The sequence below is a fragment of the Solea senegalensis genome, linkage group LG1, assembly GCF_019176455.1.
Source record: "Solea senegalensis isolate Sse05_10M linkage group LG1, IFAPA_SoseM_1, whole genome shotgun sequence".
Taxonomy (NCBI): domain Eukaryota; kingdom Metazoa; phylum Chordata; class Actinopteri; order Pleuronectiformes; family Soleidae; genus Solea; species Solea senegalensis.
The window spans coordinates 19,589,812-19,617,067 of NC_058021.1; the positions used below are offsets into that span (position 1 = coordinate 19,589,812).

The following is a 27,256-nucleotide window of genomic DNA, read 5'->3' on the forward strand; positions in this document are numbered from 1 at the left end:
ACCCCACAAAAAATGGACCACAGTCCACTGTGCCAATGATTTCCTTTAGGATCTACCTACACAATACACTGTGTGTGTGTGTGTGTTGATGTATGTGCAGAAAAAAAAAAGAAAATCTCTGTGGCCAAAACCAGCAGCTGCATAATATGAAGGGTGTGACGATTCTGGCCAAATTTCCCTTCATCTACACACACACACACACACACATACTTTCACAAAATAGACATTCTCCATCTCTCTCTCTCCTCTCTCCCTCTGAGACACTACTCAGTCACCTTATTGGACCAACTGGACCAACACTTTTTCTATTACACACATGTGCACACACACACACACACACACACACACACAGAAAACAGCTTCAGCAGTTTGAACATTTCTCTGTGGTGAAGCATTAGCCAAAGAAGGAGGAGGATGTAGAGGAAGAATGGGATGAGAGGAAAACACACACACACACAGAGTGATAGAAAGAAAGAAAGAGGGGCGGTGTTGAATGGAGTGATGGTCTTTACCTTGTGCAGACAGATGTGTTTAGACTCCAACTCGCCCCGCTGCTCCACTCTGTCTCCCGATGCTGCTTCCTCTCTCTACATCTGCTCGCTAATGTGGAAAAGAAAGTGTGTATCCCTCTCTCTCTCTCCCTCCCTCTGGCTCTCTCTCTCTCTCTCTCCCTGTGTGGCTGTAGCAGAGATGAATAAAAAAAAAACCGCTTGCCCCACCTCTCTTCCTCTGAACTCGCTCTCCTCGCCTCTTTCTCTCAGTTCCTGTCAGCTCTTTGGTTTAATCTCCCCTTTCTGTCTCCACACACACACACACACGCACATACGTGTGTCACAGTCTGTCTTACACACACATAAATAAACAAAGGGGTTGCAACAACACAGGAAGAAATACAAAGATCTGTCTCAATGCTCTCCAGCACACTTTGTTGAGTTTAAAAGGATCCTGGGAGATGTTTCAATAGTCAGCGAGAGGGTTCCAGAGAAGGTTCCAGTAGTGTTGTAGTCAAGACCACCTATGCCGAGACCAAGTCGAGACCAAGACCACGGTGTATCGAGACCAAGACAAGACCAAGACTTTGAGGGATGGAGACTGAGACAAGACGGAGTCTTACCTGGTTCTTATTGAAAAAGGTCACTGTCTCCTTTAGTCATGGTTCATGTTCTGGAGGTGGCTTCTTTGAAGGTTATGAACGACTCTGAAGAGTTTGAATTAGGTTAGTGGTGAGATGTTTGGATTTTTTGGGGGTTCTTATGGTCATGAAGAAGGTTCTACTTGTGGGAAGATTCAGTTGTAGTCAAGTTTCAGGGGATATATTTTACATTTTATTTTACATTAAGGTCCCTTCGGAGATTTAAGTCATCCATTGCGAGCTCCTAGTAGTCCGTTAGACGTTTCTTATTTCCTGTGCATCTTCTATGGCAGATATACTGTTGTGTTAGCAAGCCAATGGCCAAACTTCAGCTTTAAAATATGCTTTTATCATGACCTTTATGGATCAACTACCAGATTGACTGATAACTTTGATTAAGTCCAAGTTTAATAGGTTTGCATTATTCTAACTGTGATAAAAAATTATCCTCAAATGCTAACATTAGCATCATTACCCTAACCTTCACCCAAAACATAATACATCATGGACCTTTAGAATGTTCTTGTTGCATCTGAGACCAAGTGAAGAAGAAAACTGAGTCTGTGAGTGATTGTACCTATTGATAATTCATGAAGGCATCCTTCCTGCCTGGTGGCTTTTATATATTAAACGTCACAGTAATGACAGTCTCTTATTTCAGGGCAAGTCTGTGGTCTTCTCTCCATCTTGTTCATATCAAACTAAATTATGTAGAGCGTTTCACAGTAGAGAAGGGAAGAAAAGAAATAAAAAAAAGATGTGCTCTTTCCACCCACAGCGAGGGTTGACATGAGGCAGCGGGGGTTGATGACCACCCGGCAGAAGTGGAATCTGCAGTGCTTGAGCTCGGTGCAGCCACACATTATTAAATAAAGGTGCATATCAAGTACCACCAACACATTAGATGTTAAAAAATACACAACATGAACATGAGGCAGTTCTCAGTCTCCTTACACCAAGGCTATTTTAATCACACTCACTGGTGGCAGGTGAAAACTCATGGTTCTAGTTCTTCACGGGATTAGAAATTGTGCCTGACCTTAACCCATATATATGTATATATATATATGTCCATATGATGGAAAATCTGGTACCTGCACCCATGCAGAACCAGAAACACTGGATCTAAATCATGCCGGGAGAAACAGAACTAACCGATCAGCACTTATTTCACATCTGATTGCTTTTACAAGTTAAATGTAATTTAAAAAGGTTTCACGGGCAAACTTTGTGTCCGATGAAATGTGACATTAGCAGCTTTCTAACCGTCTGTTAGGGTTTGTAAAACGCAATCTCGCTTTTATGTGGTGACTAAAAATAGCAGCATAACTAACCTAATCTTCTCATGAGTTCACATTAATAGTCCAATAATTGTCACGGTGATTGATGACAGAATCCACGTGTTTATAAACACAGCCTTGCAGTTTTCTTGCAGCGTGACAAACACACTGTAGCCCGAGTTGCTCCCTGGCTGCTTATAATTAACTATCATTTGCACATTACTGACAAATCTGACCTGAGTTTAGTGATGTTATTGAACATCATGTTAAAACTGGAATCCACATTAAGTGTATTTGACCCCATACAGGTCCCAGGTTTATAATTTTTCGGTTTCGGATGTGATAATTAAAAATTAAAGGCGTCAACGAAGCATTCATAGTTGGGGATCAGTGGTAGTGCAAGTGGTCTTTCAACTTGAAGGTCCTGCGTTCGATTCCCGGCTCCGCTAGTTTGCGCGCCGTTCAGTTTACACTTGATTCTGGCAGTGTGTGTGAATAGTGTGAGTAAGTGAATGGGTGAATGGGTGCAAAACTGTTGTGTAAAGCAGGTCATCAAGACTAGAAAAGCGCTATATATAAAAATGTAGAGCACAATCAAAGATGGATTCAAATCAGAAACAAGCAACTGGGGAAATGAGTCTTGAAAGTAAATACAAAGTGAATGTCCTATGGGTTTGTCATGAAACCAAATAAGAAGGATTGCAAAAAGAACTCGATTTGAATGGAAGTCTAGAGGAACATTATCCTACTTCTCAGTTGATTTATAAGTGGAGTAAATATTATATATGAATTATGTATATATATATATATATATATATATATATATAGATATAGATATATACATATATAAATATTAATAGGAGTTCATGGTCTCAATCGCCAGTTTCAGTGTCTATATTAAATATATATATTATGTATATTAAAGTAAAACAGTACATGGCAAATTGAAGTACTCTTCTATTATTTCCAAACATACAACATTCTTAAAACAAAAAAAGCATCATTGTTGTACAAACCTTCTAAAATTTGTGAAAAATCAGGCAATTATTGACGAAAAATACCACCACCAAAAAAATAATGGAGCTGGGAACTTCGACCCATTCCTGGGACATGTGAGCCGTGTCTGGTGAAGGCACAGCCTACATTTTTTTCCCTCTATCACCAACGTCGGGTGAAAATCACCCATACACACCCGTGCCTCCTATGTTCGATATTGTCAGTAAACAGCATGAAGGTAACTCGGACAATAGCAACATAATAAAAATCACGTATTCATAATTGTGTGGGTGAAAATCACCTGACGTTAGTGTTCTACGGTTAAACAGGCATAGCGTTTCAGCTGGAAGAAGGTGGAGGTTCATCCATCCATCCATTTTCTACCGCTTTATCCTCTATGAGAGTCGTGGGGGATGCTGTGACATAGGGTGGTCACACCCTGGACAGTTTGCCAGTGCATCACAGGGCCACATAGAGACAAGCAACTATTCACTCTCACACTCAAACCTACGGTCAATTTAAAGTGTCCAATCTACCTTATCCCCATAGTGCATGTTTTTGGACTGTGGGAGGAAGTCAGAGATCAGGAATCAGAGAGAACCCACGCACAGACAGGGAGAACATGCAAACTCCAACACATTCCAACTTAAATCAGCACCTAAACATACCAATACCACTATGTGCAATCGTATGTTTGACATTATATATGCAGGTTATGTAAATATATGCACTCAAATAAGGATAGGGGCCTTGAACTCTGTGACCCCCGTGACACTAAAGGATAAACAAAGACCACATCATGTGTCTGTGTTAATGATGACGCATTGGTGTAATTAAAAAAATGAATCATTCACTTTTTTTATCAGAAAACTCACTGAATAAATTGTGTACTAAATGATTAATGGAAGAAAAATACCATGGTGGTGTGTTATGACACTGTCAGCAGGATTTTCCCCCTGTAAGTCACATAACTTCACAGGAAAACGCTAGTGTAACGTACACAAGTGATATGTGATATGTATTCTTCTCTCCGTCTCTGTGGACTGTAGCTCACCTGTCTCAAAGAAAAACAGCCTGATCATTAGCCGTCTCCCCCCCAGTGGGAATGCTGTGTTGATCGTTGTTTTCTCTGCATATTAGAGGTGACACCGACTCTCTGTAAATAATAGGAGTGTTCCAGCAAGACACAAGAAAGACCCGTCTCTAGTTCATGGTATTTGCATTAGTTTTAGCCATTTGTTGCACAGCTGGAGAGTTTCACTTTTCTTTCTTTTTTCTCTCGTTGTGAATCTCTGGTCAAAATCAAAAAGCACAGATTATACGAGGTTCTCAACGGCGATCAGTAAAATGCCTGATGAGAGAGTGCTGTTCATTCCTCCAGCGCAGATCAATACACTTCAAGAATTAATGACACAGAGCAGTGGAGATGCTGCGGAGGCTCGTGGTGGGAAAATCACATTACTCACACAGTTTGTACTTACTTTATCTTCTGCCTCTTTACCTCGGCTTTCTCTCCAGCTTTTCTACATACGTACAGTGAAAATGGTAAATCTGTGGGGAGCTGTGGAGAGGGAAGAGCACAGATGATCCTCTCATATTTTTGACGGATCTGGAAGGTTTTTTTGCAAAGGAAAGTGCAAATAGAAAAGACTGAGTGCTGTAATAAAATCAAAATGTCCTTCAACAACATATTCTTCATGGGTGTGTGCACTTTTGCAAATATATTATTATGCCCCCATTATTGTTTTGTTTTGTTTGTTTGGTTAGACAGACACACAGATTAGATGTAGATATTATGGTTATATTTCTGTAGATAGCGCTCGGGGGTTAAGACACCAACCATGAACCACAATGATCTAATTCTTTTTCTTTTTCTTCTTTTTTCTTCTATCCCCATCTTCTGTCTACTATTGAAGAATGTAAAATGATGTCCTACCACACGATCAGGCTGAAAACAAAGACAGAAAGCTGTCCAGATATCCAGGCGGTTGTGCAGTGTGAATGTGAACCAAACCAAATGACATTTTTTGGCACCATTCCCTGCCCAATCAAACCCGAGTCCCCCGGACTATCCTTCAACAAACTGACCAAAGAAACAACATCAACAGACAGACAGACAGGCAGACAGACAGGCCAACAGGCGTAATCGCAGCACAGAGAATAAATACACAGGGGAGGTGGAGATAATTGAACACAGGTGAAACACATCAGGGTAAACAATCAGAATCCAGGGAAAGCAGACAAAGACAGGACGTAGAACCAGAAGGGGGAACGATGCTAAGAAACCAGAAAACAAGATAAGGACATACATTACCAAGTGAATCAGCAATGGAGTCAACAGTGACAGAGTCCAAGGGAACCACAGAGAAATCCATACAGACAAAAACAGTGCAACTATTAATCCAAACTATATTCACACCAACAAACACAAAAGCAGCTAAAATACAAATGTAATGAACCTCAAAGCAATTACGTGTCCACATGAAAACAGAATAGTCCAAGTCCCTTCACAGGGGTGTATGACACAATAAAAGCACTGCGCTGCAAAAATGAAAAGGCTATGCAGAGATGTTCTAAGTAATCATAATCATATTAAATAATTTAAAAAGCACTGACAAATGCGGCTTCATTACCAAAATAATTGACTATTCCAAGTGTGTGTGTGTGTGTCAACATCTCTCGGATTTGAACTGGTTTCCCAGAGAACTCCAGTGGTGAGAACAGCATGACAGGGACTTGTGCTGTGTGCAAACTGCAAAAACTGCAAAATGTGTTGTATATTTAATATTCCGGCGCTTCCAGCACAGACTGCATTATCATATGCATAGGGATTTGTGTGCACACGAGCTCGCTCTTAAGCAGTCTCTGACACAGAGGTGTACGCAAGTCACACTCCCAGTTAACCCCCACTTGTACAATTTTTGGGTCGCATGTTTGGTCCCTTCATTCAGAGTCATTGAAACAGAAAATAAATCAAAATCTGATATAAATGATAGCTAGGACCGCTCGAAGGACTCACAGTCATGAAAGGGCCCTCGCCCCACGCAACTCATATCCGATGACTGTGAGAAATTTCATGTAGTTTTGTTTACGTTAAAGCAAAAAGTGTAATTTTACAGTAGTTTTTCTTCAATTTTGTCGGCGGGCTGAGGCCACGCCTTTTGACGTAGAGAAATGGATCATGGCGATCGAGTTTGACGCGGCTAGCTCAAACGCGCCAAGACGAGTTTGTTCAAATGCGTAGACTAGCCATTTTTGTTTTTCCGAAAATGGCCGACTTACGAGTGGGCGGAGCTAATGGAAGTCCATTAGAAATGGGTTTGGAATCATAAAAGCAACAAGTGTTCCAAGTTTGGTTAAAATCAGAACAACTATGTGCGACTTAGCCACAATAGAAAAAATTCGAAATTTAGCATTTAATGCAATTTTGGCCAAAAAAATCCCCAAAAATGACTCAAGAAATTTTGGAATATGCCCAATACACTTACAAAATCTCCTCAAAATCTGACAACTTTTGTCTGACCATGACCCGACCTCTGGGGGCGCTTTAGAGCCCTGGGACTAAGAACAGGTTTTGTACCCCATGCCACTATCGCTTTAGGGTTTCAGAGAAAAATAATTATCTCAAAGGGAACAATAGGTTCCTCGCATGTTATATAAATCTTTGTCCTACCTTAAATCATCTTATTGATTCACAACAATCCATTCTCTCCCATTCATGATGTTTACACGAGCACCATTTCTTTAATCATGTTCATAAGAGCGATTCCCATTGTAACGTCCAATTCCCCATAATTACAGTCTGTATAATGGGAGATGCAATTTTAGGGAAAATTGTTTGCTGACACATGTGAGCTCAGTTCTTTAATAGCGCATATGCACTGCAAGTGTATTTGTATAAAAGTCACCATTTATTTGTACAAAAGCACACAAACATGAGACTGAATTTGCGGACAATAAAAAATGTTTATTACGGAAAATGTAATTTGTCTTTTTTTTTTGGGGGACAGTGGTAAAATAGTCTCTTAATACAACGGATACAAATAGTATTTTCTACATGAATCTATTATTCAGCAGTTATGATTTGAGTCTGTGAACACCACCGGAAAGAAAACCAATCATTTTGGACGTTTTTGTCACTTGCATCACAAAGACTCTCTAGGGGACCGTTGCGTGAGAAGCCTTAAAGCTGATATACATTCAGGTTAAATTTCATCTCCTTTAGCAGCGGGTACAGCTGATATTTCACTGCACTTTATCTCCTTGTGTTGAGTTGGTAAAAGGTAAGCAATACAGGCGAATACAATTCTGAAATAAAAAGGATTTAACAATATTGTTACCTGTTCTTCGCGAGTCTATGTTGCATCTCTGCGAGAAGTTTGTCTGCCAATTTAAGTACAAATCATTGTTCTCATCTTGTCTATTTTCTTTAATGTATTTTACATTTGCAACATCAGACTTACTGGGTCACACAGCAGACGCAGTAAAAACATGAACAACCAGAACAGTGTATCATGTTTTTTTTGTTTTTTTTTATGTGTATTTGTGTGGAACGATTCCATATTTTTCCACCCTCAGCCTCATCACCCCGTCCACTGTCTCTGGCGCTGTCTGCTCATCATCGCTCCGTGCTTCCTTTGCGCTGAACATCGTGCAGATCACCTGTCAGTCACACTGGTTTTTTTTAGCTGTGACGTCTGTGACAGATGTGGCTGTTATTTTCCCTTGTATACTTTCTCCCGGAGGCGTTTGAATTGCAGACACTTTCCTGTGTGAGACTTATTCAGTTAACATATAAACAATATTTGCGCAAGTTGTACCTCATCCTCAAGTTAATATAGAACCAGCAATAGCTATGGTTTGATAGAGCGTATAGATATAACACTATATGAATAACTCACACTGGCTGCTTGTAAAGTGACATGAACATAGGGATTTTTGTTGCTAATGGTAGAAGAAAGTCATTAATGTGTTCTGAGTTCGGCAAATAACATTTGTTTAGCTCACTTGAAGCATTAAAACAATAAAATCTCATTGGCGAGTACAATGAATCTGTTACATTAGCCAATTTATTCCTCTCTTAATTTGATTATACTAGAACCTTTTTTCAAAAATAACGAAAATGTATTCATTATTATAAAAACACAGTCAAAGAAAAACATAATTAAAACCATTTCAGGTCTTTTGTTTTTGTTTTTGTCAGGCATTTTATTTGTTTTTTTCAGTGCAGCAATGAAACAATAAAAAATTATAAAACAGACGAGGATAAACCAGAATTTCCCTGAAGATCTGAGGTTCCCCTCAGGCAAAGAGGAACACTTTTACTTTTCTTTGTACAGAAACTGTGAAAACAAATTTCTAACTCACTAAAGAGCTTTATACAAGTCAAATCTGACTGGCGAGTAATTCATGGATGATAGTTAGTTTTCTAGTACAATTTTGAAAAGAAATAGTAATATACACACAGCTATTCTTAGGGACAATGTTTGACTTTTGGGACAGTAGTTAGGACTGCTTTATATCTAACTTTTTTGCCTTTACTGGACAGGACAGTGACGCGTGAAAGTGGGCTCAAACCTGGGTATGAGTACAATTGGGTAATTTGCAATCTTAACCATAACCAGTTAACCCTTAACCTAACCACATTTCAAACCTTATCCCTTACATTAAAGCATTTCCTCAGAAAATGCCAAAATGTCCTCACTCTGTATGGTTTATACCATTTTTGGTCCTTGTGGCTTTGGTCCTCACAAAGCCACAAATACAAGAACACACACACACACACCTGAAGGATGCAGGGTAATTTATCTTTATCTAAACATAGAGCTGCTGCAAACACTGTGTTCAAGGTTCTGTTACATAACCAAGCACCTGTGAGAGGTCGTCCGGTAAATTACAATGATCTCATTCACTGGACTATTTTGCATTTGTTAGCAAGATTGTTGCAATAATTACAAACAAAGGCAGCGTTCACAGCTGTCCCCTCAGGTCACGGGGAAAAAAAAACCCCAAAGTAAGACACAGCAGAGGTTAAAACTGTTGTGCAAGTCTTTCTTTCGTTACAACGAGCTGCAAGTTCAACTGAAAGCAAGTTTTCGTCCACAGATAAGTTGTTGTTTGCATTTTTAAACTTTAAACCCTCTTATTGAAGCACACATTTTCAAAATCAGGCGATCACGTCATGGGAAAGTACGATGGAGATCGTCCCATTGAACGTACAGGTTAATATTTATTGTTGTGGGCACATGTTGTTGCGCTGTCGTTCCCTCTTGAAATAACAACATGGTGGTGAGCTGACAGTGCAGGAAGAGAAGCTTGTGTGGAACAAAGAGAACTTTAGGTGTTACAAGCCAAGAGAGAGAGCGTGTCTGTGCATTGTGTGAACTCACTTACCAATGGTTTGAATCTAACAGATTTTTAAAAAGATAGAACAAAAACAGTCGTGATATGGATGCCTCAGTGTCAGCACTGCTTGTTGCCATTTGAAGTTTTTGGACAACTGTTGAAAAGTGAAGCGTTTTGATAACAAACAATAAATATTGGCTGATGAAATCACCAAAGAAGACTGGGTTGTTGTTTTTTTTAAAGTCTTCTTTGATGTGTTTGCCACATTGTTCACGGATGGTGAATGCTACTCAATATTAAACCCCGTCTCCATAATGTCCACGCCTTAAACGATTCAGACGCCGCCCTGAAAATTGATTTCTGTCACTCATTCTTGAACGACAGTGACATGCGAACATGGTAGGCGAAAGCAAGCGAATGAATACATAGATTTTTGTATTTATTTATTTGTTTATTGTCAGTTTGTAAGACTCATCTGACTCCATATTTTCTTGTTAACTGTGAACGTGATTGACATGGATATGTTTAGGCCCCAGGTGGAGAGATTTAAAATGTCTGCGTTCAATGAAAGAGTGAACGACAACTCTCCTCTAACACGGCGGTAATATGACATGCCTCCTCTGAGTTCTGTGCTTTTTTACTTGAATCCTGATGCTGTGGTGTCAAGACGTATTAGAGAATGATTGATGGCATCTTCCAAAATAAACCTGATTGTTGCACTTTACTTTTTTTTCTTTTCTCTGGGCTCGTACCTGTCAATCCAGATTGTTATTACTGTTTTATAAAAAAAAAACAAAACACAACAATGTGTAGTATCTTACCATCTGTCTGTCTTTTATTGAAAAACTACTGGTGTGCTTTCCATGAAATGTTGTGCGAGGGTAGGGGACGGGTCAAAGAAGAAGACATGCAGAGGAAGATCTGATGAAAGGAATGGACACAGGCTTTAAAGCTCCAGTGTGTAATCCCGTAAAATTATTAATAGGATGTCATAAGCAGTGGTGGGCTGTCAGGGCCAGCAGGGCCTTCTCTGCTGGCCCTGACAATATCAAAAAAGTATTTTTTTTTAATTATTATTATTATTTTTAATAATCAAATGAATGTGTGTCTGAACATGTCTGAATTCAATAATTTTTTCAGTATGTTATGATTATATTTCCAAAAAGAATATGGTTATTTTTTTGTGAAGCTGAGCTGGATTTTCCTGGATGTCATTAAACGCATCATAGCTCCGTGGACCTGCTCTAATAGTATTGCTGGCCTTTCGTTGAAGCTGCCATTTCCTATTTGGTTCTATCTTTGACTGACGCGTGTCGTCAGCCAATCAAAATGTGATATCATAGTGATAGAACGCCTCAGGCCTAGCGATGTGTCTGGCGCTAGCCCCGGCCGTTGTCATCAACGACGTTTGAACCTTTGGCGGGTTTTGAAGTAAACTATGATCACTGCATTAACACCACCAATCCATCATGTTTCTAATCTCCTTCGTGTGCACTTTTCATGGCCATCGTTTGGAGAAAAGAAGGAAATGATTTCAAGAGGAAGACCTACTCCCAAGAGGTACATCATTTACGGTAGTTGGAGTGTTAATGATAAATTGATAACATTTTTTAGAAGTGTGCTACTGGTCATAAGTGACAATGGAGTGGTTGTACGCAGCGCTAGCGCTGAACCTTTGAGTCTAGAAGAACAGGGTATGCAGGGACAAAGATGACAATAATGGAATGAGACAATAAGCAGAATTAAAACTTCTTAGATGGTGCAGGAGCCTCATGCCAGCTTTTTATGGCCTCATAAATCCCCACCCTTTAACAAAGCACGGCGCTGTGCAACAGATCCAAACACAATGTCACATTAGACGCAAGTAACAACTTCAGTGCTGCAAAGTCAAACGAAAGGAACCATTAAATAAGAGAACAGGCAGCTTACAGTGCTTTCTTTAATTAGGGAGTGTGCTGTTGGTGTAGGCTGGAGGCTCTGCTTGCTGCTGATGTCTGACTGAGATAATTGCGAGGGGGGGAACGTCTGAGAGTTCCGTCTCAAATCTGTACAAAATGTAGGAGAAGGAAAGTAACAAGGGGGTTGTGAGGGTTTGGGGAGAAAAAGCCTGTAAAAAAACCCACAAAACATACAAATGTGAATTCAGTCATGTCCACCATTGCTGCTGAAATAACCTGATAACAGTATTAAACAGTCATTATTAGCAACATTTAGCTCACACCAAATTGATAAATATTCATTTAGTGGCCACTTCTTTAAGTGTTATGTGCACCCAATAAAGAATCCGGTGTGGTCTTTTCCTGCTGTAGTCCGTATGTCTCAGAGATGCTCTTCTGCAAATGTCACTTTTAGACATTTGTCTTTTAAGGTGACATCGAAAGCTTGTATCACACATATATGTTAGTTATGGAGGTTGTTTTCATGGTTAAAAACCTCCTAGTCGCTGCAAACGAGCCGATCAAAATATCTCCTCACTGACGCTCTCGTCAGCCGCGCTGTTTCAGACCAAAACCACACCCCCAGAACGTGGACTGTGTTGTGATTGGCCAGCCAGCGAGAGCTTTCCCACTGTCCTGTGATTGGCCAGGTACCTAGAAGTGACGTAATTGGTAGACCAGCTCTCAGATACACAGCTCCCCCTCTGGCACGGTGGATGCTCTGCATCTCAGCAGCTACAACAAGAGTAGTTCTTCTTCTTCTGCGGTTGAATGTACGCAACCGGATGTGCCCGGACTAGTGACCGCACCAGGAGGCGCTACAGTGGTGAGAGGAGTGGTGAGGATTTCTGATGACGACATCAAATTAAGGAAGTGCCGCTTCGCAGAGCCCAGGAAAACAATACAACCCTATTTTCTCAGCAGTGGCTGAACTGTTTGTTCTGAAATTTCATAAACGAGGGAATGACGCAGATACACACACAAACGCAACGTTAATTGGAGCTTTCGGTCTATGTGGCCTTTAAACCCAAGTGATAATAGTGTGTGAAAACCTCCTGCAGAGAATGCTCCAGTGACACTTAGACAAACAATCAGACCACACTCAAAGTCACTTTTCTTTCCCATCCTGATGCTTGGTTTGAACTTTAGCAGGCGGTCTTGACCATGTGGTCGGCTGATGAGATATTTACGACAGTAAGTAGTTGACTGAAGAGTACAGTATGCAGAGAGGAAAAAGTTGTGTCAGGAGTTCTAACAGTGACCTTTGGTGCAGGGTGTATGTACCACTGCTACAACATACCTGCATACAGTATATATGTTACTATGTGTCATGTATGTGACTCACCGAGCTGTGGTGCAAAGCCCCCAGGTGTGTGAGAGTGAGTGAGACACAGCGCTCAGCTGCAGATATCTACTGGCAGCTGTCGCAGCAGGTTGACAGCCGTGAGACGATCCGTTCCTTAATCGCTGTCACCATTGAAAACAGTTCTGTGCCAAAATTACCTCTGAAAACATGTAGTAAAACCACACAGTGTAATTAAAGAGAGAGAGAGCTAGAGATGCTACCAAAATGTTTAATGTATTTAGAATATCTTTATGAAGTAATAACTTTCATTATCCGCTTTAATAACCTTCTGCCGGGTTCGTTTCCTGCACGTCAATAAATTCACACCATTTTATTTAAAGCTAAAGTTGGTCACTTTTAAGTGATTTGCTCTTTGTTTTAGCAGATGGAATAAATCTATTTTTTAAAAGCAGTTGAAACTTCAACAATGGAATAGGAATAAGCAGGATAATGTGTTGTGAGCGAGGCAGCAGCATCGCCAAAAGTAAGCATGGCTATAATTTCACATTTTATCCGCTCAGGAAAATCTACAGCCGCAGAAGCAACACACCTTGGACCAACAAAATAAAGTTCTACAAGTTTTCCAGGACCTTTTCAAACGCAGTAAAAAATTATTCTGAAAAATAATCGTATCTATAATTAGAAATAATAATAAAGAAGAAATAATTGTTCTATCTTTCTAAAACCAAGTAGTAAGTGCTGTGCTGTTACCACACCATGAAATGCTCAGAGCAGAATAGAGAAGGTAAGAATACAGCGGGGATTATAATCCTTCTGTTTGTCAAGGAGGAAGAATCTTTGAGTTCTAATCCCACAACTGACAGATACTGAAAGATTGTTGATTTTGGTCTCAGAGCGTTTGAAAAATGCTTTGTTGATTTAGGGGCAATTCATTTTTTTTTCTTTTTTCCTCTGTTTTCCTGCTAAATCAGCTCAAATTGACACGAGATGAAATGAGCTGAAACATTGGGTCGATACCTGGAAATGAAGTGTGACACAATCAAGATGCACAGCAGTCTCAGTCTTGGGATATGGATTTGCCCATTTCTGTCTTTGGAGTTTCACTATAATACTGTAGATGCACTTAGCAAATGAATTAAACCAACAATGAGTCATAAATAAACCGTAATAGATCAAACTAATGCTTCCAATCTGCCCTTTTCTTGAATATTGTTTAATTCCATTTCACTGTCCTGATCCCTGTCATATAACAACACAAGAACTAAAGAAGCCACACACTGAACATCATCCTCATTCTAACTCTCTTCTGAAAAAGTCACAACATTGCTGTTTTAAAGTACATCAGAACTCCCGTGAACTGGGAGGACAGGGTTTCTTTAAAACACGTTGGGCATTTGGTTTGGTTCAGTACGGTACTTTTTTTTTTAGTTTTTTTTGCTTTTCCATGAGGAATAGCAAACAATACAACATCAGTTAATGTAGTGTTTGTGTTTGTTTTTTCATCATCATCGGCAACTCTTAATTCTTTTCATGTCGTCTTCCAGGTATAATAAAATGTCATAGTACTGAAGTCTCCCCTCTAATGCAGTGTGCCTTTGCTCATACATACAATTCTCTACATTCTGTGAAGCCCAGGCAGGCAAACCTGGAGACAATTTAAAAACAGATCCATGGTCCACGAAAGCCTGCTTTATATTTGCTGTTGTGTGTCAAGCAAAGAGGGTGAGGAGAGCAGAAAGGATGTCGTCTTGTTACACATGACGGCTTCAAAAGTTGCCACAGTGATTGGCTGCAAACCTTCAGATCGCTGTAGCTGCGTGCCCACCGTACAGGGAACGGACAGTCACATGATACTGGTTTCCTAAGCTTTTATCCAACACAAAGAGGTTTCCAACAACCTGTATATATTACTACTTGCACATTCTATGTGTGACGTGTTTGAAATGAAACTATAAATTGTGTTTATATATGGAAACAATATTTGGAGGAAATAACATGGTTCACTTATCTGTGTGAAGCAGCAGTAAATGAAATTCCTATAACATTTTTATCTCCTATAGCCAAACTGCAGTTAAACATCCTCCTACATCATCCCCATGCACTGCAATATTAGGGCAAAGCACTATTTTTTTTTTTTTAGCTGTTGCTTAAACTGGCAGAGCACACTGTCACGGTAACTGGCCTGAGAGGAGTCCCAAGACGGGAAGAGAGGCTCACACATAAATAAATAAACAAAGCACGACATAAATAAATAAGTAAATGCCAACAGCGGTGTCAGGACATGCTCTGAGAGACAGTGTTGCCGAGGACAGAGGCAGCAACACAATCTCATTTCCTAATTTCCAATAAACACACTCTGAGTCACAGATTAGGTGGTGTAGACACACACTGTGTAAACAACCCCCCTGCATGTTTTTGCACAGTTTCACACCAGAATAAAAGTCACTTTCACATATACGCTGTACTAATGTTATGTTACTGTTTATTTGCATCTCTATAAATGATGTGTTCCACTTGCGGATTTTATCCTATAGGTGTAATAATATCAACTGTAAGATACACTTGGATTAAACCTGATGGAGTCAGTGTTAGATAAAACACAGTTTTCCTGGTGAACTGTTCAGGGATACAGTTGTGTTGACGGCCTGAATGTAATGCTTGTTATAAAGTTTTCATGTCCACAGTACATGCATATTTACTTTTATTTACACTGAACACGTCCCAAAAGGGACCAGAACTATAAAATACACACACATGCTGGTTTGCACATAAATGCACATAATGCGTTCCCTAACCCTAAACTTACCCATCACAACTAAATGCCTAACCCTGACCCCAAAACCAGGTCTTAATCCTCCAAAAGCCTGTTAAAGTTGTATGGAGAATCCAAAATGTGCTCACAAAAATAGGTTTCTTTGACAATTGGTCCACAGACACACACACACACACACACACTGGTTTCCATCACTTTAAAACACCTTGTAATTCACATTATGGGGACTAGATTTTTGTCCCCATAAGGAGGACAAGTCCACATAATGTGGTCCCCACAACTTAAGGAATACCAGGTACACACAAACACAGAAGCAAACGATGCCTGTCAAGTTCAGGTTTGAGAGTTATTTATCTTTATGATTAGAGTCATAAGTTAACAGGTTTTCTGTTGTTGTAAGGTGAAAATAAGCTTTGTCTTCAGCCAGTTATTATGTCTTAGTGTTTTCAATCTATTGTACATGAACAAAAATCAATCAATAATTGTATTTGTTTTGATTTGAAGACTGGCTATTGTCTAGCTTGGGTGTAATGCACCGTCAGTTGTGTTAGTTTTAGTTCAGTGTCACTTCCCGTTTTATTTTGGTAAAGGGTTTTCCCTACTTCCTGTGAGCACCTTGTCTGCCTTGTTCTGTGTCTCGCCTGATTCCCTGATTGTTTTCACCTGGTGCTCCTTACCCTCACTCCCTATACAGTATATATATACACACTTCTCCCATGTTCTGTTGCCAGTGCGTCTTATGTGTGTTCAGGTTTTGAACCAAGTTCTGAGTTCTTTTGTTGTATTAGTCTAGCTTATGTTTTTGTTTGTTCCTCAGTTATTTAAAGTCAAGTTTAGCTTAGCGTTTAGCCTTTTTCTGAGCTCCCCTTATGTTTTCTGGTTAAAGGAGGCAATAAAGCTCTTTAAAACCCTTCTCCTGTTTCTGGCCTCGCGCATTTGGGTCCAATCCTTGTGAGTGTTCTTAACATTCTTCTTCTTCTTCTTCACAGACTCTTTTCAAGCCAGTGCCCACTACATGGCCACTGTGAGCCACTGCAGTGGTTCTGACCTCTGCAAGTTTTCATTTCACCTCAAATATGCACTCACTGTGATGAGACTCCAGCGCCGGCTTCACATCCCTTTACACATGAACACTGCAGGGTCAGAATAACCCAGATCCTGACAGGATCAATTCACAATGAAGGTGAGAATTTTAGCTTAAAAAAAGATGGAAGATGTGTGGCGAGCGGCGGCAGGAGAGTAATGAAGAAAAAAGACGATTGGAAGAAGGACATTCCCCACTGAGAGAGAGAGCAGCGCCTGGTAAACGTGTGAAAGATGAGTGAGATATGAGGGATATCTGTGGGAGGTGGGAGTGGGAGTGATTACAGGCAAATGGACAGTGGTGTGTGTGTGTGTGTGCGTGTGTGTGTGTAAGATAGAGTGGGAACTACTAGTCCAGATGCCTTTCTGTACTTATAATGGCTATCAATGCTGATTGCATCTAGATGGCAGTCTGAAGATCATCATTGTTTAACTTGCTTAAAAAAGTGATTAACCCCAATCACATTTCCAGTGGTTACTCTGCCCTGGAGTTTTCACCTCTGCATCACAAATGCAACAGAAATAAAACGTGTTGGAGGAAGAAGACGAAAACATGGACAAATGCAGCTCAGTGAATATTCCACTTTTGTCCTTTGATCAAACTCAACATGAAGGGTTAATTGATGCAATTTCAAGGTGCAAAATAAATGAAGTAAGGCTGGAATATGAACACACACCTTTTGGTTGCACCAGAAACAATGTTGGGATTCACAATGCTGTCAAAAATGAAGAAGGCAAAAAATAAATATTCTGTTCACCTGCAGGCCTTGTTTTTCATCTGACCGGTCAAAAAAGCCAGGATTAAACTGTGGCCTCGTTCTTTAAATCAAGTAAAATATGCAAAATGAAATGCTATGCTTTGTGTCTACACAGTTAAACATACAGTATTTACATTTTTTCAAAGTATTTGAAATTGAAAACTCAGAAATTGAAAAAAAAGGACATTTTTGTGTAAATGCAGATACAGACCGTTCCTCCCCTGCCTCCCAAAATGACCACTTCTTTCAACCTTTCTTTCTTTTAGGAGCCTTAATTCATTCTTTTTTTCCCCTCTAGAAGCCAGGTGATGCTCTGTGGGTCAACATTTTACAGTAATTAGTAAACTGGAAATCAAGTCTAAAATGGGTGGAGTTGGTTTGTTTTTTCTGCAAGACAATAATTGTTTCAAGGTTCAATTACCCTGCTGAATAATAATGTCTGTTGTTATATCACAGAAAGGAATCGAAGGCATTCGTCTCACTCATGCATGTGCGTCACAAATGTTAACAGGGTTTTTTTAGAAGACAGATATTTACCAACCTTTTTTAAAAAGAAAATTAAGAGGATTTACTTTCTCAGCTACTATTTTACTCCGACCACTGGTTAATGATTACTCCATTATTTAGCTCGAGACTCATTTAAATTCAGTTGCTCCGTTCACGTTTGACACGTTACACAACACCTGCAACTTCTATGCCTCTGGGTGTCAATTAATATTGCATATATAATTTATCCATATGTGCATAATGAATCCAGTCACAATTAAAAATTAACACAATTAACACAACACAGTTAATTAAAATGTGTGTCTCACTTTCTAAAGGGACGACGAAATAATAATAAAAAACAATTATGCAGTGAAAATGTATTTATTGGTGATAAAATTGCTGATGACAGTGTTAACTGGTTGTGCCATCTGTTGGATGACGACTCAGAATTGTATCACTTTTCCAAATAACATCTCAATACCTTTTAAAAATGTAAATTAAAAGGCAAAATACGTCTTTTTTGATGTTTGCTTCCTCCCACATCGCTCCCCTCTCTTTCTCCCTCTGGCATTATCATCTTTGTATGGATGTCCTACATTTGCCTCCTCCATTGTTCATCGGCCCATATTCCTCATGGTCTTACCTCTTTACACTTTAAAAAGCTCTCCATCTCTGTGCGATAAAACACACGCACACACACTCTGGCGTGCTTCTTCTGCTTTGCTACAAACACACGTGTCCGTTCCTGTACTTCCTATCCACGTGCAGTTGTGAAACAGACTTGCTGATTCTTTGCTCCAGTGTTGGAAAAGTAACCCACATGCAAACCGACGGGGTGAGCGAAAGACAGGAAAACAGCATGAAAGGAGAGGAGGGGAAGGGAAGGAATGAAGCTACAGCATGGGCGCAGCTGCGTATGCAGTCATGCTTCTCCAGTGAAGAGCGTGCACCCAGGAACAGCAGCAGTGTTAGCGAGGGCCTTCAGTCACCTAGCATCAAGTGGTTTGTCCTAATTTGAGCAGGCACAGTGCAGCTGAAAGGAAAAGGCTGCCACATGAAAAAAAAAAAGACTTCTTTTCTTTCCCCCTAGTCCTCTGCTGGACCCCAGTCTGATCTCCTGATAAGTGTTCAATAAAAGCAGGAGAGGAAACAGAGGCAGCTGATTATCCAGCAATCACTGAGGTAGAGGACTCCCCTACCTTCCTAATGCCACCGTGTGGAAGAAGTCACTGAGATGCTTGAGGGTCAGGGACCTGTTCAAAACCTGGGTGCCACAGAGATGATCGACATAAAGAATCCTTGAATCCTTGAATCATTAATTACCACATTTGACAAACATGTCAAAACTGAGAAGACAAGAAACATGATGACAAACAAACCTAGAGTAAGATGTACTAACACAATATACTGTAAGCGAGCACAAAGTAATCACATCAGGGAGGAACTGAGGTGAGACGCATGTGGGCAGAGAGGACAGCAAGTCACAAAATAAGAACACATCCAATGAAATAAACTGTAAAATAAAGCAAAAAGAAATCTATATAGTGAGACCAATTCCAGCCCAACTGAAATTAGTGTGAGTCTAAAGCTTACAAAAAAAAAAGCAGATTATGACATCACTCCACAGTGACTTAAGCTGATTGAATAAAATACAAAGCTTCAACTGAAGTCAGAAAGCATGTTTTTATATTTGTTTTGTTTTGGATACAAAGTAAATCACAGCTGATGACAGAGAATACATCAGCAACTTTACACATTTTCCCCATTTGAATGAACTCAATCTGAAGGAAATCCTGCGGTGGAAAAGCCTTTGACGCCTCTGGGAAAAAAACTTTAGTCTTTAGTCCCTTTTGAAGACAGTGGGCGAGAATATGGAGAAATTCATCACACGCCTGAGCGAGAATTTTTTCCCGCCAGATTTGATGACATTGCCATTTTCCCTGACTGTGCACGACCCACTCACCAGCAGCACGCGCACAGAGTTCTCTGCTAGCAAGAGGACGGTGGACGAAGCAGTGACTCACTGCAGGGAAACTGCAGGGAACAGGTGCTGTCCATGGTGCTGAAAGCTTTATTACTCAGCGACACTGAAAAACGACCACGCTCAGGTCAACGTGTGCATAGAATTTGCATTCTCATCAATGAACACATGTGACAAACTGATGGAAATGAAATCAAACTTGTCTCTGGAGGACGGTGACTAACTGCTGTTACACTCAATCATAAGGAGCTGGTGTCAGACAGGAAATGTAGCCAAATGTTATAAAATATTTCTGTTCAATAGACTGGTGTCATCTTGTTTCAGTTTACCCCTTCCTATTAAATGTTCCACCACTGTTAAAGATTTTTAACAACCCACCTCTTCTCTTCTGCCTTCACGTTGGGATGCGAGCATTTTATCTGGACAGAGCTTTACTATTATACCTTTACCATGATTTACTATATTGTATGTATTTCTATCTACATTTTTGATGTACATTTTTTTTTACCATGTAAACACTTTGACCCACCCTGTTTTAAAATGTGCTGTAGAAATAAAGTTGACTTGACTTGGTAAAGTTGATGATGATGATTATGATAAATATTGTGCGCAAATATGATGAAGCCAAATGGAGCAAGAACCATGCAAAGTGTTAGACATTCTCTGGCAGCTGGGCTGAATTATGTCCCAGCCAGCTGGTCAATGTGGACCCCACATGGATTTACATGGTGGCCCCTTGTGTGTTTGCCCACATCTGGGGCCCATGTTACTGAAACCATATGTGACCACATGGGATAACATGCCCACTTAGTACCCAACTGGAAAGTGGGCGTGATCTTAAAGTGGGCAAACACGATTGGGGCCACCATGGAACTCATTGATAAACCCTGAACTGATGAGAATACCATGTAGGAGTTTTCTCATTCCAGAAGATGCCAGTGATGCAACAGCATGGAATGCAAGCTGCCATTAAAGCCCATAGAAGAAGAAGACAACAGTAAAATATTTAAAGAATATTTGAGATTAAAGAAAGAGACAATTACATCTAAGGTTAAACATTATAATATGGTTAAATGTTGAAATGATGATAAATAAAAAAAACTACAACACTTTAAATGCTTATAAATGTCCTTGTAGTAAGTCAATTTAAAAGGGTGTAAAGAAAATGTTGCCTGTTCTCCTGCTTTGGCAACACATGCATTTGTTTCCTCACCAGAGGGATTCATTATTATTTATAAATAGTATAATGTAATTAAACACATTTCTCATGTGACCCTTTTGTCTTTGCTGTGTGTAGTTTGGTTTGACCTAGTCGTATCTCACCTCCTGTGGCAGCGACTCCTCAGAGATTTACTGAACACTGCTGTTCTTCGAGCGATCCGTATATACTCTCGCAGTTATATGCCATTTTTGTGCCGCAGACCTCGGCAGCAGCTAATCAGTCCATGAATGAAATCTGCTCAATAAGCTAAATACAAAACGCTTGGGAAAAGTCAAAGGAAAAAGTCCGATACACCAAATGTGCCAGTTTCCCATTGAACCCCAACACCTTCTCAATTCCATGCGTTGGCAACGCTGCAGTGGTTTTGCTCCATCTTCCACCTTTTCATCAAATCCCAGCCGTGTGCGCCGGGCTCCATCTACTCCTCAATTAAGTCAGCTGGGAAATGGAGCTCACCATTTTCAATATCAATCCCAAGGCATTTCACATCCCATATATCAATCCTTTTTTCCCCCCCAACACGGGCATGTTCTGATTGGAATAATCATACTGTGCCCATAATTTACCTTACAAATCAAAATGAGCTCAGGAGCGAATTGACGCCGTCCTGCCAAGCCCACTGTTATCCATTGTCACAGCTGAGATCAAGGCTTGATAAAGTGAAGGTCATCCCGACTGTCTGAGGCTATCAGTTACGCCGTAGCAATCAACAAAATCTATTTTCCATCACAGTGGCTGCAGGAGGGAAGATGGATTCTATGCACATAGACAGATATTGATTTGGCAATTTCCAAGGGACAAACAAAATGGTCTCCCAACTGTTTAAATGTTTTTACTTGCCTTAGAGTGATTCCCGGGCCCAAGTGGGAGTTTCATACATTCTTTAATCAGAAGAAAACTCTGTGAGACGGGCTACTCTTTCTGTTTGTTTGTTTTTTTAGAGAGAGATCACAGAGTGAAAGGTGAAGAATTTGTGTGCCACAAAATGTATTTCTGGAATAACATTTCAAGCTGTTTAAAGGAGAGTGCGAGGGCAAGTCAGTCGCCACAGAGCAAGCTCCCAGACGTTCACTCACATACAAAACTGGTCATCTTAGGTTTTTGTGTAAGATTTACATTCTACTCGGGTACAAATCATTTTCACTGAAAACAAAAACAAAATATGTGCGTGATGATGCCAGGGAGCACACTTCATGATTAAACTTGACCAAAGGCTTGTACGTACTCTGAAAGAACACAGAAGTTGGTTTTCTTGAGGTGGCAAAAACAAGAAGAAAGTTACCACCTGAGCTACCGTCGCTCGGTGGTAGAGCAAGTCCTCTTTCTGTGGGTTCAATTCCCGGCTCCGCGAGCCTACATGCCGACGCTTAAACCCCACGCTTTTTTTTAAAGGGAGGTTTTAGGCTTCCCGAGACAAAAGTCACCACAACCAACACGAGAGAGGTCGTTGTTGCAGTTCCTCTGTGAGACGAACATCAAACCGGCAAGACTGGAGAGAAAGACCAAGGCTTTAAGTGTGCAGGAGACGGTGGCAATCAGTGGTGATCGGGAACAGGTGTGCACACACACTCACACACTCACACACAGGCACACTTAATTGCTAACAGGATCAGGTGTGAACATGAAAGCCATCACCAGGATGTAAATCAAAGGTGTTGTAAATTGTAAATGTGAAATGGACTGAGCTCAGCTTTAATGGGAAAAGTGTGGTGATAATGGCTCTGTTCACTTCCACCGAGTGAGTGGTCAGCCTGCACTACTGTCAACATCCACTATACACTAATCCACCTGTGTGTGTGTGTGTTTTCTTCTATTTGTGGCTTTGTGACATTTTGGCTGGTCCTCACATCTTTAAAGGACTTTTGGGGGGGTTAAGATCTAGTTTGGTTTTGTTAGGGTTAGGGTTAGATTTGGGAGTGCATTCACCTGTTCACCAACAATAACAGACCACAGAGAGAGTTTATGCTAAGCTGTTTGCTAACCTTCCACCAATCAGACTGAAACCTTGTCTTTATAAACTCTGTATTACCAACAAGGTTGCTCAGACTACAACTTAATCATTTTGTCAATCCTGAACAGAACCCTGTGTTTATATATTATTTTGTACGTGCACGCCTTAGAACACCTTTGAAGAAACCAGCCTTTGAGCGAGGTTCTATCAGTTCACGGTGTAGGCTAATAGCAATTCCATTTGCTGCTCTTTTTAAAATGTCCATTCCATTCTGCTGATATACCATGAGTGACCTCGACACTCGTGTTAAAATTCCATCAAAATAATCACTGACTCATTTTGAAATTGGGGACACATGTGGAGACAAACAACTATTCAACCACTCACTCTCACTCCTACAGTCTATTTAGTGTCCAACTTACCTAATCTCCATATTGCATGTGAGAGAACCGGGGTCTTCTTGCTGGAAAGGCAAGAGTGCTCACCACTACACCAACCGTGTGGCCCTGCATGGTTACAGTATAATAGCAATTTCATTTGCTGCTCTTTTTAAAATTCCATTCTGCTGATATACCATGAGTGACCTCGACACATTAAAATTCCAGGAACGAAGAAGAAATAACGGACAACAGTGCAATAGCTCAGCAGACGGCCTTGCATCTCTTTGGCGATAGCTACTATTTGTGGCTCCGCAGTTATTTCTTCGTTTGAAAAAATAACAACATTCCCATAGACCACATCGAAGTCTATCGTGTCTAAAAATCTTGTCCCAAACTGGTGGAACAACTGGTGCATAGTTAATGCATCAATGTGACAGAGCTACAATTCTCCTCTCACTCAAACCGAAGTCATTTCCTCTGACTGATGTTTTTTCACATGCCCATATATTTTGGGGCTTTTAATGGCTATTAAAAATTGTGTAACAGCCACTCTGTTTTGTAGCTTTCTCTGGCGGCTGACACTTCAAAAGTGTTTCCTTGAGAAGAAAACAGAAGTATCTTACATACTATTTAAGATGTTAGGCACTCAACCAACGGGGTGTATCGATCAGTCACAGTCCTGGTTCAATCGGCTAAATGATTAGATGAAACTTGACGGATTGATATTGAAATCAAAGCATCAGATCGAGACGTTTTTTTTTTATTAAGTATCATGAATCAAAAGACATGTAAACATATACAGTACCTCAGGCACTTTGAGGAGCTATCAAGGTTACCTTTTCATGCAGCTGTCGCTAGATTCTCTGGTCTCTAGCCAACTGGCACTGCCATTAACACTACCTCACATGGACTGTTTTCTCAAAACCGTCCTCCCGTCATTCTATACAGTGCCTGTCACAGTAAAAAAAACACAAAAACGTCTGAAAAAAGTAAGCTACTTCCCAAATGTCTCTCTGCTCTTCAAAGTCCTCTCAGCTCTCCTTAGACAGAGGAGACTGCTGTCTGTCCAGGATGTTAGCTAGTGTTTTAAACGGCTGTCCCCAGTCACCGAGGGAAGGTAAATCCCCTGAACTGTCAATTACCAATGATTCCTCTATGGAGCTGAGTGAGCCAGCCATGGAGCCGTCACCCTCATAGGCGTAGGTTACTAGGGAGTCAAAGGGCGGAGCGGCGTGTCCTTTCTGACTCTCCTCCAGCCGGTGTTCGATGAACTCCTTGATCATTTCGGCGTCGCCCTCAGTCACTCTGCCGCGGGACGAGAGCGGAGCCTTTTTCTTCACCGCGACGATAGCGCTGGCCATTTGACGATGGACGCCAGGTGATCTGACGTCGTCGCAGCGGCTGGCGAGATGCAGCAGAACGCCTTCGCCGTAGCTGCTGTCCTTTTTGGAGGTGCTGCTACGGGCGCTGGCGCGCTGTGTGTGCGTGCTGCGCAGGGTGCCCATGTCGAAGGCGTGAGTGTCGGCCTCGCCGCCACCCTCGTCGTCGTAGTGAATCACGTTGTCGCGTATGTCCTCCTTCGATGTCATCAGAGTCTCCTTCTCTTTGCGGCGCCTCTGGCTCATGTACAATCCAGCCATAACTGCACAAGCAAAGAGAAGGAAGTGATCGGTTAGTTGTGCACGGAGTTCAAACGCTTCACAATTCACGTGTGCAAAACTTTCCCCAAACTGCTCCAGCATGTATTTCGCGAGGTGATGGATCACAGTTAAAGTTTCCTGATGGCAGGATCTAATGGGGTTACGCTTCACTCCCAGGTCAGACCCAGAGTAATTTGCTCTGCTCTCAGTTGGAGTCCACACGCGAGGGATACAAACTGCCAAAACTGAGCACAAGTAGCTTTGAAGATAACGAGAAGAAGGAGCCCCGCTGCTCCCGCAAATCTCACAAGTCGTCTTATGGGCACAAAACATCGATTACGCTCGCATGCATGTCCTTGACTTCTCTCTAAACTTCTACCGTGTTTATTTATCCATCAAAAGCAAACCCTCCTACTTTCTGACATTGACACACTGCCCTAGAAATAATGTAAATGGCTGCTCTGTGGGATGCAGAACTCATCGATTACCTGATGCCTCAGCAATCTGTGTAGTCGTCCTCTCTCTCCACGTAGCAACGTTGCGCAACAACCCAAGCTTGCCAACTGATACAGTAGTGCAGATAGTGGAGCTTTTTCCAAGAGCTTTGTTGTTGTTGTTGTTGTTGTTGTTATTTTATGTACTAGGCTAAAACTCCTGAGATTTCAAGGTGGTCCTTGAACATTTAATGGGATGTTTGTGCGATGGTCTTTATCGCTGTACATGAATGCCTCTTGTACAATTCGGAACAATTTTATTTCATACTTTTGTGCCAATTACTAAAAAGGTCATCCGTGCAGTTTTTCTCTTCAGCTCAGATATCTGGCTGGTGTCTCAATTGAAATCACAGTGACTAAAACATGGTCTACAGGATCCTGTGAGAACGTGAGTAGACCCAAAGTCTATTTTCTCCTCTTTTGGTTACTGTATGCAGTGCGTATTTGAACCAACACCAAGTACAGCGAGTAGTTTAGGTCCAACAAGACCTTCAGCTTAAGCAACCATACGGGTAATTTAGTTCTACTCGGCAAAATAATGTGTCAGCTATCTCACTTCAATTAACAGATCATAATGAAGCTATGGTAGGACATACTCAACTGTCTTCTCTGTATTTTTGTGTTCAATGACACTCAACCATTGTAAAAACCACAATGTCACTTTGCAGTTAATAGATGGCTAACAAGCACTGGCTGTGACATGAACATCACCACCCTCTTTTTAATCCACCTTAAAATGCATCCACAACAGGTTTGACATGCAACGGGAAAAGCACTGCTGCTGCTGCTGAAAACACAGATGTGACATAAATCTTCAAGTTGATTATTAACACTAGCGTAAAGACATGATTCCAACACAACTATAGTTTCACTTTGGTATTTTACAAAGTAGTAGATGCTGTGCTTTTACCGTTATGTCATAACACGACAGCATTCTAATGTCGTAGCTCAACTAAAAACAAGGATTTTTAAGGATTTTAGGGGCCCCGTGATTAAAAAACTGCTAACAAATATCTTTTTTTAATTGTGGTATCTTAGATCCTGACAGGGTGTGACCTTGCTCAGCACTGATCCCAGCACTCTCCACACAGACTAAAACACTCCCAGTGTCATCTGGCAACAGTATCACACATTTTCCTCTGCAAATCTGTTTCACACTACAATTATATCCCATCTTAGCCTTATTCTGCATGAACGTTAACACAGTGCTGCTTTTCTTGTCAGTAAAAAGGACTGTTACTGTGAAGTTAATAAACCAACAATCAAAAGGATTACGAGACATTTGATTGTTGGTTTATATCTGCTGTATATATCCATCCTTCCTCACAATGGATGCCTTTTATTCGAAAGCCAGTCGAGGCACATCATTGCCCAGAGAAAGAAAAACAACAACAGCGTCCCTGGGGAAACTATGTGCTACAGAAACTAAACAAGGTCATAGGGCTGGGCTAATGGGGGCTGCTGTTATGCACTGGAGTATATTGATAGT

General features: G+C 40.8%; 2 protein-coding genes across 3 annotated transcripts in view; both read right to left on the reverse strand.

The window, feature by feature from the left end:
• Nucleotides 1–622, reverse strand: part of LOC122779562 (cadherin-18-like) — a 105,472-nt gene extending 104,850 nt beyond the window's left edge. The window contains exon 1 of the mRNA XM_044042045.1: nucleotides 513–622. The gene's annotated coding sequence lies outside the window, so the exon portion shown is untranslated. The remainder of the gene's footprint in view (nucleotides 1–512) is intronic.
• Nucleotides 623–24,384: 23,762 nt separating this feature from the next.
• LOC122777793 (cadherin-12-like) overlaps nucleotides 24,385–27,256 on the reverse strand; it is a 65,963-nt gene continuing 63,091 nt past the window's right edge. For both annotated transcript variants that reach the window (XM_044039272.1, XM_044039281.1), the window contains one exon: nucleotides 24,385–25,275. In XM_044039272.1, coding sequence (XP_043895207.1) covers nucleotides 24,665–25,275 — 611 coding nt within the window. In that variant the 3' untranslated portion in view covers nucleotides 24,385–24,664. The remainder of the gene's footprint in view (nucleotides 25,276–27,256) is intronic.